The sequence below is a fragment of the Rhinoraja longicauda genome, chromosome 1 (genome assembly GCF_053455715.1).
Source record: "Rhinoraja longicauda isolate Sanriku21f chromosome 1, sRhiLon1.1, whole genome shotgun sequence".
Taxonomy (NCBI): domain Eukaryota; kingdom Metazoa; phylum Chordata; class Chondrichthyes; order Rajiformes; family Arhynchobatidae; genus Rhinoraja; species Rhinoraja longicauda.
This window is the reverse complement of record NC_135953.1, coordinates 36,605,256-36,621,521: the sequence shown is the minus strand read 5'-3', so window position 1 is coordinate 36,621,521 and position 16,266 is coordinate 36,605,256. Positions and strand designations below refer to the sequence as shown.

The 16,266-nt window shown below is 42.6% G+C and overlaps 1 protein-coding gene across 7 annotated transcripts in view; it reads right to left on the bottom strand.

Annotated features, from left to right (window-relative positions):
• celf4 (CUGBP, Elav-like family member 4) overlaps positions 1-16,266 on the bottom strand; it is a 1,071,661-nt gene that overhangs the window by 107,782 nt on the left and 947,613 nt on the right. For all 7 annotated transcript variants that reach the window (XM_078429907.1, XM_078429991.1, XM_078430145.1 and 4 more), the window contains exon 7: positions 1,058-1,205. In XM_078429907.1, the coding sequence (XP_078286033.1) occupies positions 1,058-1,205 (148 nt within the window). The remainder of the gene's footprint in view (positions 1-1,057; positions 1,206-16,266) is intronic.

The following is a 16,266-nucleotide window of genomic DNA, read 5'->3' as shown; positions in this document are numbered from 1 at the left end:
AGGAAGGTCAGGCGCGGGGCACACCGGGACGGGCACCGGTCCTCCCCGGCAACCCTCCCACAACTGCGTACGCGCGGATCCGGTGGCCATCTTACCATTGTGATGCAAGATGACCATGTAAGTATTAGATCAACGGATCCCAACTGCGCAGGCGCGGCTGCCAGGCCCATTCACAGTGTAAAGTTTATAAAGTCAATAACTTTTAAAATAGCACAACAATCTGAAGGAAGCTTGCTACTGCATACCGCAGGTGAATGGTGAGTAAGGTGGACCTAAAATTGTTGCACTATTGTGTACCATTTTGGCTGAATTTCGGGAACAAACATACATACATACAAGATGGAGTTTTAGTAATATACTAGACCAAGTGGACCCGTTGGGCCCAAACCTCTCCTGCATTGGTGCAGCACCCTCTCCTCCCCCCTTCCCTCTCTCCTCTCCTCCCTCTTCCCCCCTTCCCCTCCCCCCCACTTCATCCCCCTCAACCTCCCTTATCCACCCTCTTCCCTCCCCCCTCCCTTCCTAGGAGATAGATTTAAACTTTAAAATGTGAATAACTTAAAAAATATAACACCGATTTCGATGAAATCTCATCCATTAGCACCAAAGGGATGACGGTGAGTAAGGTGGGCCTAAAATTGTATGGTGTACCGTTTTGGCTGCAGTTCAGGAACAAACAAACAAACAAATGAGAGTTTTAGTATGTGTGTATATATATATATATAGATGTTATAAATTATATAACATTTAAGAGAGATTTGGACAGGTACATGGATTGGATAGGTTTAGAGGACTATGGGCCAAGAGCATGCAGGTGGGACTAGTATAGATGGGGTATATTGGTTGCCGTGGGAAAGTTGGGCTGAACGGCCTGTTTCCATGCTGTATGACTACATGGCTCTATGCTAGAAATTATGTTATTGTTATACAAAAAAATGTAAGGTTGTAATGAAAAATGTCTATGCTATAAATGAAACGTTAAAAATGGTGTCTTAAATAATAATAGTCAAACGTGAAGAAATGTAGGATTCGTCATTGGCCCCACTGCCACACATACCTGATGTTGGTGTCATGGGTGTGGCTGCAAGTCCATTCATATTCAAGGCAGCCATCTGCTGCATCTGTGCTGCTGCAAATGCTGCCATCGGGTTCAGGTAACCTCCCTGGGCCACTGATGCCATTATTGTTGCTTGTTGCTGCATCAACTATTGAAAAAGTAAAAAAAAGCTTTTGTTTATCTTTTTACCTTAATAAAATCACTACAAAAATCCTGGAGGAAAATGCAGTTAGCCATGTTACTGTAGCGTATTTGGTTTAAAAAAAAATGCCTTTCAAGGTCCACATATTAACAATGTTTGCTGGCACCATTTTGATACAATGAGGTCTAAACTGTACATTACCCAGTAACTGATGCAAATCGATCAGTGTGCTCACCTATTGTACATAGGACTCCTTTATATTTTTACTTATGCATTATATTCATCATTTACAGTGTCCGGTTATTTGTTATTAACAGAAAGTTATCTAACTTGTATTACAAAGTGATTTCAAAATGTGAAAGAAAAATCCCATCATATCAGATCTTAGCTCTCTCTTCTCCATTAAGATTGTAGCCACTTTTTATAATTGCTCCTTTTAATCTATCCTTCATTACTCCCAATATTTTGGTTGTTCCTTTCAGTATTCTCTTAGAAAATGCAAGATCCTTTCCGTATTGTAGTAACTGTATAGTATTGCTGTATTTGCATGAGCAGTTTAGAAAATTACAGGATTATTTCACCTTTAAGGCTCAAATGTGGTTCTTTTACTGAGATTATATTTTCAATTACTGCCATTGAACATTGTTATCTTCGTCTGCTTGTCGATCATTACAGAACGCCACAGGAGATTCTTCTCAGTACAGAATGCCACAGGAGATCCTTCTTCCCTGTGGCTATCAAACTGTACAACTCCTTCCCCTTGTGTCATGGGGTAGACTGACTCCCCTCCACCCCCCCCCCCCCCCCCCCCGCCAAATCTTTGCACATCCCCAATCTTTTCCACTCGTCACTTTAATTCCATGTTTCATGTATTTTGTGTTTTATGACTTTTGGCAGATTAATTTCCCTCCTGGGATAAATAAAGTTCTATCATATCGTCTCGTATCTGCATCATCAGATCCATTCATTTATCATAGATATTTTCTTTTCATTTAAATAATTTACCTCAAATGTTCTGCATGCGCATGAAATGGTTTACATTTCTCTTTACTAAATTTCATCTGCCCAATTCACAAGAGTCTTCACTTCCAACTGGAGCTTATCCTGTATAACTTTGACATCTATCACACCCATTAGGTTTGCATCATTTGCAATCTCAGCCTCTGTGCTTGTGGCTGCTCCCATCCCCTCCAATCCCCATAACCCCAAACCTTATGTTGATGCCAAAAACTGTTTTCTGTGAAAAGTCAAATAGTAATATTTCTCTAACTCTGTTGTTTTCACTGCATAACCGTTTCTACTTATCAACCAGTTAAGTAACCATTGTGAACTATTTCTGTTAAATATTTTACCTTTATATTTATCACCAACCTTTCCAGAGAAATGTAACAGGAGCCCAAGTAAAATCAAAGTAAGTAACATGTGTGACAATAGACAATAGACAATAGACAATAGGTGCAGGAGTAGGCCATTCAGCCCTTCGAGCCAGCACCGCCATTCAATGCGATCATGGCTGATCACTCTCAATCAGTACCCCGTTCCTGCCTTCTCCCCATACCCCCTCACTCCGCTATCCTTAAGAGCTCTATCCAGCTTTCTCTTGAAAGCATCCAACGAACTGGCCTCCACTGCCTTCTGAGGAAGAGAATTGTGTGGTGTGGTACCTTCCAGCTTCAACCTGGGTTTGATCTTGATATTGGGTGCAGTCTGTGCAAAGTTTGTATATTCTCCCCATGATTAAATTGGCTTCCTCCCTTTGCCCAAAACTGTGCTGTAGATTAATTAGCCATTGCAAGTTGTGCCACACTGTGGTTAAGTGGCTAAATAATCAAAGGGGAATTAACAAGCATACACAAGAGAGAATACGTTGCATTTTGCAGGGAGAAAGGGATGTGGGGCAGATGGAACTGATAGGATTTTTCTGTTGGGCATCAGCATAGATCCCTAATAGGCTGAACGGCCATAATAAATGTATCATAATACATAAACAATGCAATACCCTATCCTGATCAAGCTCCCGGCAGCCCCAAATCACAGCAGTACAATTAACAACATTTCCGGTAGTTTCTCCTTTCGTCAGCTGAGAATCTGAGGGTCCCGAGAATTATTAATCTTTAATTTACACAGCTATTCGTCATATAGTTGCAACTCATTGACGTTCTTATAGTTCAAGTAAATCATTGCTTTCCTGCACAGTGAATAATGAAATTGAAAACTAATTTAACACTCCACTGCCTGTTTAGCATCAGTTCCTCATATCCTTGCAGATCCCTGATGGGATCGGTCAAAGTCAGCATGGATTTATGAAGGGGAAATCATGCTTGACTAATCTTTTGGAATTTTTTGAGGATGTAACAAGCAGAATGGATAGTGGAGAGCTAGTGGATGTGGTGTATCTGGACTTTCAAAAAGCCTTTGACAAGGTCCCACACAAGAGATTAGTGTGCAAAATGAGAGCACATGGGATCGCGGGTAGGGTATTGACTAGGTAGAGAACTGGTTGGCAGACAGGAAGCAAGGAGTAGGAATTAATGGGTCCTTTTCAGAATGGCAGGCAGTGACTAGTAGGGTGCTGCAAGGCTCGGTGCTGGGACCCCAGTTGTTTACAATATATATTAATGATTTAGACGAGGTGAATTAAATGTAACATCTCTAAGTTTGCAGATGACACAAAGCTGGGTGGCAGTGTGAGCTGCGAGGAGGATGCCATGAGGCTGTAGGGTGACTTGGAAAGGTTGGATGAGCGGGCAGCAGCATGGCAGATGCAGTATAATGTGGATAATGTGGACAAATGTGAGGTTATCCACTTTGGTGGCAAGAACAGGAAGGCAGATTATTATCTGAATGGTGTCAGATTAGGAAAAGGGGAGGTGCAATGAGACCTGGGTGTCCTTGTACATCAGTCACTGAAAGTAAGCATGCAGTTGAAGCAGGCAGTGAAGAAAGCCAATGGCATGTTGGCCTTCATTGCGAAAGGATTTGAGTTTAGGAGCAAGGAGGTCTTACTGCAGTTGTACAGGGCCCTGGTGACACTGCACCTGGAGTATTGTGTGCAATTTTGGTCTCCTAATGTGAGGAAGGACATTATTGCTATTGAGGAAATGCAACATAGGTTCATCATGTTAATTCCTGGGGAACTTCTTTACTCAGAGGGTGGTGGCTGTATGGAATGGGCTTCCGGTGGAAGTGGTGGAGGCAGGCTCGATTTTATTATTTAAGAGTAAATTGGATAGGTATATGGATAAGAGGGGATTAGAGGGTTATGGTCTGAGTGCAGGTAGATGAGACTAGGTCAGGGAGAGTGGTCGGCGTGGACTGGTAGGGCCGAACGGGCCTGTTTCCGTGCTGTAGTTGTTATATGGTTATTATATGGTTATATGATGGGACTGATGTATGATGAAAGAATGAGTCGACTGGGCTTGTATTCTCTGGGATTTAGGATGAGAGGGAATCTTATAGAAACATGTAAAATTCTTAGAGGATTGGACAGGGTTGATGCAGGAAAAATGTTCCTGATGTTGGGGGAGTCCAGAACCAGGGGTCACTGTTTAAGAATAAGGGGTAGGCCATTTAGAACTGAGATGAGGAAAAACATTTTCACCCAGAGTTGTGAATCTGTGGAATTCTCTGCCACAAAAAGCAGTGGAGGCCAATTCACTGAATGTTTTCCAGAGAGAGTCAGATTTAGCTCTTAGGGCTAAGTGACTCAAGGGATATGGGGAAAAAGCTGGAACGGGGTACTGATTTTGGATGATCAGCCATGATCATATTGAATGGCGGTGCTGGCTCGAAGGGTCGAATGGCCTACTCCTGCACCTATTTGCTATGTTTCTTTGTTTCTATGTTTCTATCCCCACTTCAGTGGACCCACTTAATGATTGAGGGTAAAGATGAAAAATGTGGTATTAATTCCGTTATGCTATCCATAAATGCCGCCTGACTTGCTGAATAGTATCTGCATTTTTCTATTTCAGATTTCCTGCAACCACAGAGTTTTGAAAGAATGGGAAAGTCAGAAGACCACATGTCAGTTTCATTGTCAGTTTTCATTGTTGGGTCGGTGGTGGAGAGCTATCAGTTTCAAATTCCTGGGCGTTAACATCTCAGATGACCTTTCCTGGATACAGCACTAATCACAAGGAAAGAGCATTAGCGCCTCTACTTTCTTGGAAGTTCAAAGAGAGTCAGCATGAATTCCTGAACCTGAAATGAGATTCCTGAACCTGGTGGTGTAGGACTTCAGGCTTCCGTGTTCGTCTTCTTGATGCAGCTCCTCATCTTGATGCTTTCAATGGAGGGGTGGGTTGTGCCCATGATGGACCAGGCTGAGCCCATTGTTCAATACTTTGACTCTGACACCACTCAATGCTCTGAGAAACCTCGACAGATGTACTGTAGAAATAATCCTGACTGGTTGCACCATGGTGTGTTATGGCACAAGGATGCAAAAGGCTCCAGAGAGTGGTGGACTCAGCCCAGCCCTCCCCTCCATCAAAGGCATCTACGTGAGGGGCTGCATCAAGAATGTGACATCGATCATCACAGGTCCCTACCATCCGGGCCTCTTCTCCCTGCTAACATTGGGCAAGAGGCATAGAAGTCCCACACCACCAGGTTCAGGAACAGCTACTTTCCTACAACTCTCAGTTTTCTGAACCAAGTTGAACAACCTTAATCCTACCTCAACAACAGAACACTGCAGTCTACCTATTGCCCTGCCATGAGCGTTTTTTCTAATTGCATTTTGCACTGATGTCTTGTTTTTTTGCACACTCTTCTTTCTTCAAGAAAAATTATGTGTAGCTTAAGTCTGATTTATGTACAATCTGTTTTTGTGTATTTGTTTGAGCCCATGCACCTGTGAGGCTGCTGCAAGCACAATTTTCATTGTTCCTGTACCTTGCTGTATATGTTCGTAGGACAATAAACTCATGACTTGAATTGTACTTTCATTTTTTAAATGTTACAGGGAAATAACTGCTGTATTCAAAGAGCAGCTATCTGCTGTTTACCTTCCAATCATGGATGCTTAATCCATTGAGTACAAGCTGTACAATTACATTTTCAAATGTTATAAGTAGAGGCAAACAGAAATAACACAATAAGACTGTACAATAATTTTTTTTTTACAATCTTCTCTTGCAATTGGGTCTCAGCATGAAATATTTTATACTCTTCATGTGAAAGTGTCTTACACAGATATTGCAAGTAATATTTTTGGAAAAATCGTTTTAAAAATATGGATGCAAGTTTAATATATAAAATTGCAGTAAAAAGCTGGAATGAAACACAAAACAATCTTCAGAAAGACACCCCATTAGGCATTGTTATGAGAGGAGCATTTCATAGTGGAGAACTGATAGTTTGTGGTGATCCTTTAGTGTTTAGGCTGATGGTGAGGTGATTGCAACAATACTCATCAATCCTATAATCCAATTGTATGAATTACAATGCAAGGCAGCGTGGACCTGGCTTTCAGCTGTTGGGAGAGGCACCACAGCTGGATTGCATGTCATGTAATGTGGAAACAGGCCCTTTGGCCCAACCTGCCCACGCTGACCTACATGTCCCATCTGCACTAGCCCCACCTACGTGCGTTTGGCCCATACCAAGGTACTCAAGGACGTGGCCCTAGAAATCGTGGATGCATTGGTGATCATTTTCCAATGTTCTCTCGACTCTGGATCAGTTCCTGTGGACTGGAGGGTAGCCAATGTAACTCCACTTTTTAAGAAAGGAGGGAGAGAGATGAAACAAGTAGAATGGATAAGGGAGAGCCAGTGGATGTGGTGTATCTGGACTTTCAAAAAGCCTTTGACAAGGTCCAACACAAGAAATTAGTGTGCAAAATTAGAGCAGAGGGTATTGGGGGAGGATAATGACATGGATAGAGAACTGGTTGGCAGACAGGAAGCAAAGTGTTGGAATTAACGGATCCTTTTCAGAATGGCAGGCAGTGACTTGTGGGGTGCCGCAAGGCTCAGTGCTGGGACCCCAGTTATTTACAATATATATTAACAATTTACTCGAGGGAATTAAATGTGACATCTTCAGGTCTGCGGATGGCACAAAGCTGGGTGGCAGTGTGAGCTGCGAGGAGGATGCTATGAGGCTGCAGGGTGACTTAGATAGGTTGGGTGAGTGGGCAGATGCAGTATAATGTAGATAAATGTGTGGTTATCCACTTTGTTGGCAAGAACAAGAAGGCAGATTATTATCTGAATGGTGTCAGATTAGGAAAAGGGGAGGTGCAACGAGACCTGGGTGTGCTTGTATATCAGTCACTGAAAGTAAGCTTGCAGGTAAAGCAGGCAGTGAAGAAAGCTAATGACCTCTTGGCCTTCATTGTCAGAGGATTTGAGTTTAGGAACAAAGAGGTCCTACTGCAGTTGTACAGGGCCCTGGTGAGACCACACCTGGAGTATTGTGTGCAGTTTTGGCCTCCTACTTTGAGGAAGGACATTATTGCTATTGAGGGAGTGCAGCGTAGGTTCACCAGCTTAATTCCCGGGATGGCGGGACTGACATATGATGAAAGAATGGGTCGACTGGGCTTGTATTCACTGGAATTTAGAAGGATGAGAGGGGATCTTGTAGAAACATTAAAAATTCTTAAAGGATTGGACAGGCTAGATGCAGGAAAAATGTTCCCGATGTTGGGGGAGACCAAAACCAGGGGTCACAATTTAAGAATACAAAGTAGGCCATTTAGGACTGAGATGAGGAAAGCTTTTTTTCACCCAGAGTTGTGAATGTGTGGAATTCTCTGAACACAGATGGCAGTGGGGGCCAATTCACTGGATGTTTTCAAGAGAGAGTTAGATTTAGCTGTTAGGGCTAAAGGAATCAAGGGATATGGGGGGGAAGAGCAGGAACTGATTTTAGATGATTAGTCACGATCATATCGAATGGCTTGAAGGACTGAATAGCCTACTTGTGCACCTATTTTTCTATGTTTCTATCCCTCTAAACCTGTCCTATCCATGTACCTGTCTAATTGTTTCTTAAACATTGCAATAGTCCCTGTCTCAACTATCTCCTCTGGTGGGTATTCCAACAGAGAATAAAAAGGGTTTATTACCTGACTTGAGTGATGGAATGAAGTCATGATTCAGAAGTTCTTTTAAAGGGAATAAACATTCCTTTTTGTGCATTGAGGTGCTCAGGTTTGTAAGTTAATTGGCTTCTATAAATTGTCCCTAGTGTGTAGGATAGAACTGGTGATTGTGGCCTGTGAGGACTCGGTAGGCCGAAGCCTATTTCCATGGTGTATCTCTAAAACTAAGAACTAAAACTATAATTTTAAATAGAATACTGCAATATATTTCATATTTGATAAAATTTCAGATCTGACTTTGGAAACCTCACTAATATGATTCATATGATTCCATATGATTCATAATGAATGGTTTTACTGGGGTCATGGTTGAAGTGTCCGTGTCGCGGCCATGGTTAATGCTAATTCTACCACCACCACACACGTTCTATTGCCATGCCTAGAAATAGACGTGATAGAAAAGGAGGTCAGAAAAGGTCCTTTCTAGCTTGCTCTGACAGTCATCTCTGCTAACATCGAAGGTTTCTCAACGGCCAAACAACAAATCTTAGCTGAACTTTGCAGCAATCTCCAATGTGACGTCCTCTGTTTGCAGGAGACCCATAGAGGGAGCAATAACAACCGTCCATCCATACCTGGCATGGTACGCGTCATCAAGCAACCTCATCGCCAGTATGGCAGTGCTATCTTTGTCAAAGCGACTTCGGTTACAGAAGCTACATCCATTTCAGAAGATGACAACATCGAAGCCCTAACAGTAGAGTGGGGGTAGAAGGAATCTAACAAAGATGGAGAAGCAGTAGAGGAATGGATGGACACCAACCAACTTAGTCTCATCCATGACCCCAAGCTACCATCGTCATTCCACAGTGCCCGTTGGAGATAAGGTTACAACCCAGATCTAGCCACCGTCATCGATAACATCACAGGTCTGTGTCAGAAGATCGTGTTGGACCCTATCCCTGCGAGCCAACATCAGCCTATTGGCATCCAAGTCAATGCAGCTGTAAGACCAACCAGTGTTCCTTTCAAGAGGCTCTTTAATTACAAGAAAGCGGATTGGAAAGGGTTCTCCGACAAGATATAGCAGAAAATCAAGCGTATTCCACCAATATCAAGCAATTATGACCGCTTTGCTGAACTTGTGAAGAAGACGGCGAGAAGACATATCCCACGGGGCTATGGGATGCAATATATACCTGGACTTTCCAAAGAAAGCTCAGAATTATGTGAAGAGTATGTTGCCATGTTTGAAGAAGATCCTTTCTCTGATGAAACAACCAAAATGGGCGAGAAAGTGTTGGAATGCAACTACCGATCTGTCGAAAAACAGCCAGAAAGCATGGTCAACCATCCAAAATCTTCGTTGCGACCCGAAAGCACCACCTCAACCATCCAAAGTCACTGCAAATGAAGTTGCCAACCAACTGCTACAGAACGGCAAAAGCGGAAAGATGAAGAACAAGATCAAACTTGACCGCAAGAAGTACAGCAAAGACCCTGGTCACACTCGACCCATGACTATGGAAGAGCTGGAAAAGGGCATCTCTTCACTGAAGCCAGGAAAAGCAATTGACCGGGATAACATCTCAACAGAGCAGATTAAGAACTTTGGACCTGTTGCTAAGAAATGGCTGTTACAGCTGTACAACCACTGCTTGTCTACCCACAAGCTTCCTAAGATCTGGAAAAAAGCACGTGTACTGGCACTCCTGAAACCCGGGAAAGATCCATCGATTCCTAAGAGCTATAGGCCAATCTCACTTCTGAGTCATACGTACAAGCTCTTTGACCGCCTGATACTAGACAGAGTTGGACCTGTTGTTGATCATCTCCTCAACCCAGAGCAAGCTGGTTTCCTCCCTGGCACATCTACAACGAGCCAAGTACTCAACCTCACTCAGCACATTGAAGATGGTTTCGAGGAAGGGAAAGTAACCGGTGTTGTGTTTGTCGACCTCTCAGCTGCTTATGACACTGTTAACCATAGATGCCTTCTCCACAAGATCCTGGAGCTTACCAAGGACATCCGTCTAACAGAATTGATTGAAAGGATGCTCGAGAACAGGCACTTCTTTGTCGAACTGGGCAGTAAGAAGAGCAGATGGCGGAAACTCAAGAACGGACTACCACAGGGAAGTGTGCTTGCACCAATACTCTTCAACATCTACACCAACGACCAAACTAAAAGTGAAGGTACATGTCGCTTTATCTATGCAGACGATCTTGGTGTAGCTGCCCAAGACAGTGACTTCAATGCTGTTGAAGAACGACTCTCAAATGCCCACAACCAACTCACACCTTACTACGAAGAGAACCACCTCCGTGTAAATCCATCAAAGACACAGGTGTGTGCATTCCATCTGCACAACCGAGAAGCCAAACACCGAGTGAACGTCACCTGGTCTGGTAGCAACTCTTGAAAACTGCGATCACCCAGTATATCTAGGAGTCGCCTTAGATCGTTGTCTCTCCTTCAAGGCCCATGTTGAGAAGACAAAAGCGAAAGTCTGTGCAAGAAACAACGTTGTCAGCAAACTTACTGGAACAAGATGGGGTGCAATTCCTGACACTCTATGATCAGCTGCCTTGGCCCTTTGCTATTCAACAGCAGAGTATACATGCCTAGTCTGGGAAAGACCAGCCCATACTAAGATTGATCCAGCCATCAACACAACCTGCCGCCTTATCACTGGATGTCTTAGACCAACATCAACTGACAGACTATACATACTCTCTGGTATAGCGCCACCAGAGATTCGTCGCTGTGCAGCAAACAGTAGAGAACGCCATTGCCAGACCACAGATGTACGACATCCCAGATTCAGCCATGAACCTGCAAAGAGTTGGCTAAAGTCCAGGAAAAGCTTCCTCAATGAAGTTGAACCAAATGCTGAAGCTGAAGATACTAGAGTTGCATTATGGGAAGACAGACTAGCCAATCTCCCATCAATGACATCCATGTACATAAGTGCCAAAGAAGAACTTCCTCCTGGGGCCGAATCAAGCTGGGCTGAATGGAAATGCCTCAACAGACCGAGAGCTGGTACTGGTCATTGTAAAGCGACTCTCAAGAAGTGGGGTTATATAGACACTGAAGACGTCATCTGCATATGTGGCACTGAACCACAAACTACGGAGCACCTATTGAGATGTCCTCTATTGGAGCACAAATGCAAAGCTGAGGACCTCACAGAGAACAATGATATTGCTAAGAGTTATGTTCCGTTTTGGCTGAAACACAATATCTAGCAAGTGTGGACACAATAAGAAGAAGAATGGTTTTACTGCTATCAGTCTGTTATTCCTCTTTAGAGATTGGTGAGATCAGAGTTTGATTTTTAGTCAGCCTTCACATCTGATTAAGACTTTAAAAAGCTTTCTTAATTGTTCAGAAAATAAATTATTGTAAGTATTTGTACTCATTATGCAGCAGATACTGGAAGCTCCTGTGAGGTCAGAAGGTGTCAGTCAGCAAGTCTTTCAATAGCTGTAATGGTGAAACAGAATTGTTTAGAACATCACGAGGAACAACATTTAAAATATATGCTGAAAACTATGGAGTAGAGCTGTGCAGTTGAGTGTACATGGTGTAGTCATAGAGTCATTGAGCGTGTTATGTACTTATGAACATGAAACAGGCCCTTCGGCCCAACATGTACCAGCTACATTAGTCCCACCTGCCTGCATTTGGCCCATATCCCTCCAAACCTGCCCTATCCATGCACCTGTCTTACTGTATCTTAAACATTGGGATAGTCCCACCCTCAACTACCTCCTCCAGCAGCTCGTTCCATACACCCACTACTCTTTGTGTGAAACAGTTACCCCTCAGATTCCTATTAAATCTTTTCCCCTTCACCTTCAACCTATGTCCTCTGGTCCTCGATTCACCTACTCTGAGCCAGACACTGTGCATCTACCTGAACTATTCCTCTCATGAGGTCTCTGTTAAAATATCTTATTATTTTGGGGAAATGCATTTTCACTTGAGGGCTATTTGTAGACCACTCCTGAAATATATCAAAAAGAATGAAGAAAGATACACAGCACTGAAATACGCTTTTTGGGTCTAACCTGCATCAAGTATCAGGCACTCATTTTGTTTAATTTATCGTCACGTGTACCAAGGTACAGTGGAAAACTGTGCTATCCGGTCAGCGGAAAGGCTTTACTTATTAACAATTGAGTCATCCACAGTGTGCAGATACATTTACACAAATTCCATTTCTTTCTCATCAGGTCATAAGGGATAGGCGCAGAATTAGGCCACTCGGCCCATCAAGTCTATTCCACCATTCAATCACGGATGATCTATCTCTCCCTCCTAACCTCAGCCTCTTGCTTTCTCCCCATTACCCCTGACACTCATACTCTCTGTTCTCTCCATATTCCTATCAACTTCCATCCTGATTCTACTATTCACCCAACTTTAGGGGCAATTTTCTGTGGCCAATTAACTAATCAATACATGTGTCATTGGGATGTGGGTGAAAACTCAGGGGAAACTCTTTCAGTCACAGAGCGAATGTGCATGCGACACCGTAGGTTGGGATTGAACCCAGGTCACTAGTTATCAGGCAATAGCTTTAATAGCTGTGATGTTGTGCAGCCCTATAGATGGGGCAAGACTCTGATCCTGAACTTGGATGCACATCTGCCCGTAGTTACCAAGAATTTGTCTCATATATACTTGTACAGTGTGAAAAGCATTTAGATTTCTATCAATGAAAAAAAAGAAAAGGGCGGGACTATCCCAATGTATTCCAACATCTCCCTTCCAGGTTTAAAAAACAGTTAGACAGGTACATGGATAGGACAAGTTTGGAGGGATATGGACAAAATGCAGGCAGGTGGGACTAGAGTAGCTGGGACATTGTTGGCCGGTGTGGGCAAGTTGGGCCGAAGGGCCTGTTTCCACACTGTATCACTCTATGACTGTAGGTCTCAAGGCACAGGTATCTCCAAGTTGCCTTGTTTGAGTCAATGTTCCAAAAGGTGATAGAGGGCTGCACAGTAGCACAGCTGGAAGAGTGGCTGCAAAAATCTCGCTTGGTACATTCCGTACATCCCGACTGAAAGCACAATTCCCTTCTTTCTCCTTGAGTGGTCCTACCTTCTACCTGGTTACCCTATTGTTTTTAGTATAGGTATAAAAAGATTTGAGATTTTCATTAATCCAATTTGACTAAGCCATTTCATGGCCCCTTTTGGCCCTTCTAATCACCCGTTTAAGTTCTCTCCTCCTTTCTTTATATTCCTCAAGGTCCCCATATGATTCCATCCTCTTAAACGTAGCATGCACTTTATTTCTCTCTTTTTTGTCCTAACAATGTTTGTGCTGCACAGGAAATAACCGCATCATGATCACACTTTAGGAAATATTCTTTTATATTACTGATAAAATGAATTGTTCTGGACAAAGATGAAAGCAATTTCATGACATATTTTTTTTACAAGAAATAACCAGATTTACAAACTCCAGCAACTTCCATTGACAAAGTATATTTAATATAGTAAAATATCCCAAGGCATTTTAGCCCAGACTTATTAAACAACAGTTGACATTCAGTCATATACAAAGTTTATAGGAGATGCAGGAAAATCTGAGTTACGGGCTGCAGGTGATTAATAAGACAGCCATGGGATCCAAATCAAGGCATTAATGGACGTACAAGAATGATGTTAAATGTGACCTGATGCAGGTGGTTTTAGTATTTGTTCCACATGCACTTGAATTTACACAGTGTTTCTTTCCCAGGAGATTACTAGAAAACCCTGGGGCAAAGGTGTGAATGATTATTTATTCTCGTTTCACTACGGGCTGGCTCCCTGAGGTCTTACTGAAGTCGCAGTTGGAGACTGGGAAATTCAGGCCCTAACCTTTTATCATTTCATCTTTTTTTTGTTGCAAATTGTGTTTGCTGGAAATAGTAATAATAAGATATAAACTGGATGAGCATTTATTGTAATTGAAGAGATAAAATAGATGAGGCTTGTCATTGGTAACCTGTGAAAATGTTTCTTGAATTAATGGGAGGATAGGTAAATTTGCACCATACTCAGGGTCATATTATACAGTTCAATAAAAGATGCAAATACACTGTCACATTTGCAACTGGGTGAAGTGCTTTGAAGGTGGCTGTGTAATGTGGGAGTCCGATTTAATTTGGAAGTGCCAAAGCCAGTGGTGTATGACTCTTGCTCCTTGAGGCCATCTGATAATAGCTTGAGTATGTATTGGGTGCACGATAAATCCAGCCATTACCAACGTTTTGAACCTCTTTAATGGATTATAAATGAACTCTTCAGTGAGGTTGAAGTTACTGTGTGCAACAGTGAAAACGTATACAACGCCCGCTAATGTACAGTAGGTACATTAGTCTTAATGGCACCTGTACCCTCTGGAGATAGAATAGGTTCAATGTACAGATCAGATGCTCATAACATTTTTAACTTGCTTAGGGCTTGTTAGAAACCAATTAATGATGGAAGTACAAATTTTCACATGGTTGCTTTCCAGTTTCATGTGACTGCAATAACTGGTGTAAGTGTCCCCTTTAGGTCACAGAGAGAGCTGGAAAATATTCCACACAGGGCAAAGCAAGAGGGACTGTAAAGAATCACTCTCACATGGCCGCGTCAGCTTGTCTTACCTTGTTGAATGTATTAAAGAAGCATCTCCTTGGCTTTTCTACCAAAGTTAGATGGGTTCGATGAATAAAGCCTCATAAATTCATTTGGGATGTATTTAATACCACCGCTACCGTGTCCAACTTTTGAGATAAATAAACTAGTTCATCACGAAGATATACATAAGAAACTGGAGTAACTCAGCGGGACAGGCAGCATCTCTGGAGAGGAGGAATGGGTGAAGTTTCGGGTTAAGACTCTTCTTCAGACTTGTTAGGGATAAGGGAAACGAGCTCTTACAGCCCAGTGGTATGAATATTGATTTCAGGTAGCCCCGGCATTTCCTCTCTCTCCATCCCTCCCCTGCCCAACTCGCACTAGTTTCTCGTTTTCAACCTACAAACAGCTTACAATGGCTTGTTTCCTTTATCTTTGTTACTTTTTTGCATATATTTTATTCATTGTTCTTTATCTCTCCACATCATCGTCTATATCTCTCGTTTCCCTTTTCCCTAACCAGTCTGAAGAAGGTCTTGACCCGAAACGTCACCCATTCCTTCTCCCCAGAGATGCTGCCTGTCCTGCTGAGTTACTCCAGGTTTTTGTGTCTATCTTCGGTTTAAAGCAGCATCTGCAGTTCCTTCCTACACAATGAGTTCATCACATTCATTCATCCTGCAGCACAATGTGTTACTGTAAAGAGGAGACCACACGACCACAGGTTTCCTGAGAAATCACATTTATCCTGAGAGCCAAATGTCTGTTTGTACTTGTGACTTGGTGCCCGTACCTGGGAGCCAATTTTCAACGCAAGTCTGAGTTCTTCATTCATGGCTGCTTAGTGTTACTCACGCAAGGTAAAGTCCTTTGCTGTGTGGGTATCGAAAGGGAAAGAGAGCGATGGGAGATCGGAAACTGGGGGATCACCTGGGCGAATCATGGGATCCATCTTTCTTTTATGGGAATTTTGGGGATGGGCATAAACTTGTTAATCTATTGGTGTAGATTTACTCCAGTCGCTGTGGGTAATACACAGTCTACAGTTGGGATTCTTTACTTCTCTTTTATCACAGGTAGTCACAGTAGCAGGAAACTCAACATGAGTCTCCACGTGTCCTCCTGGGAACTTCCTGTGCCCACTCAAAATAAGTCCCCAATACAACAATTGCCAGTAGGAACCAAAATTAAAGTGGGGCGAGACTGTCTGACCAAAATCCCACACAATAATAAGAACATAATTAGTAGGACTTGATGGGCCGAATGGCCTAATTCCGCTCCTATTACCTATGACCTTATGACCTTAGTCAAATAATAATAACTACAACAAAAACAACAACAATAATACTGTTCAGTGAACGATAAAAATGCAATAAGAAT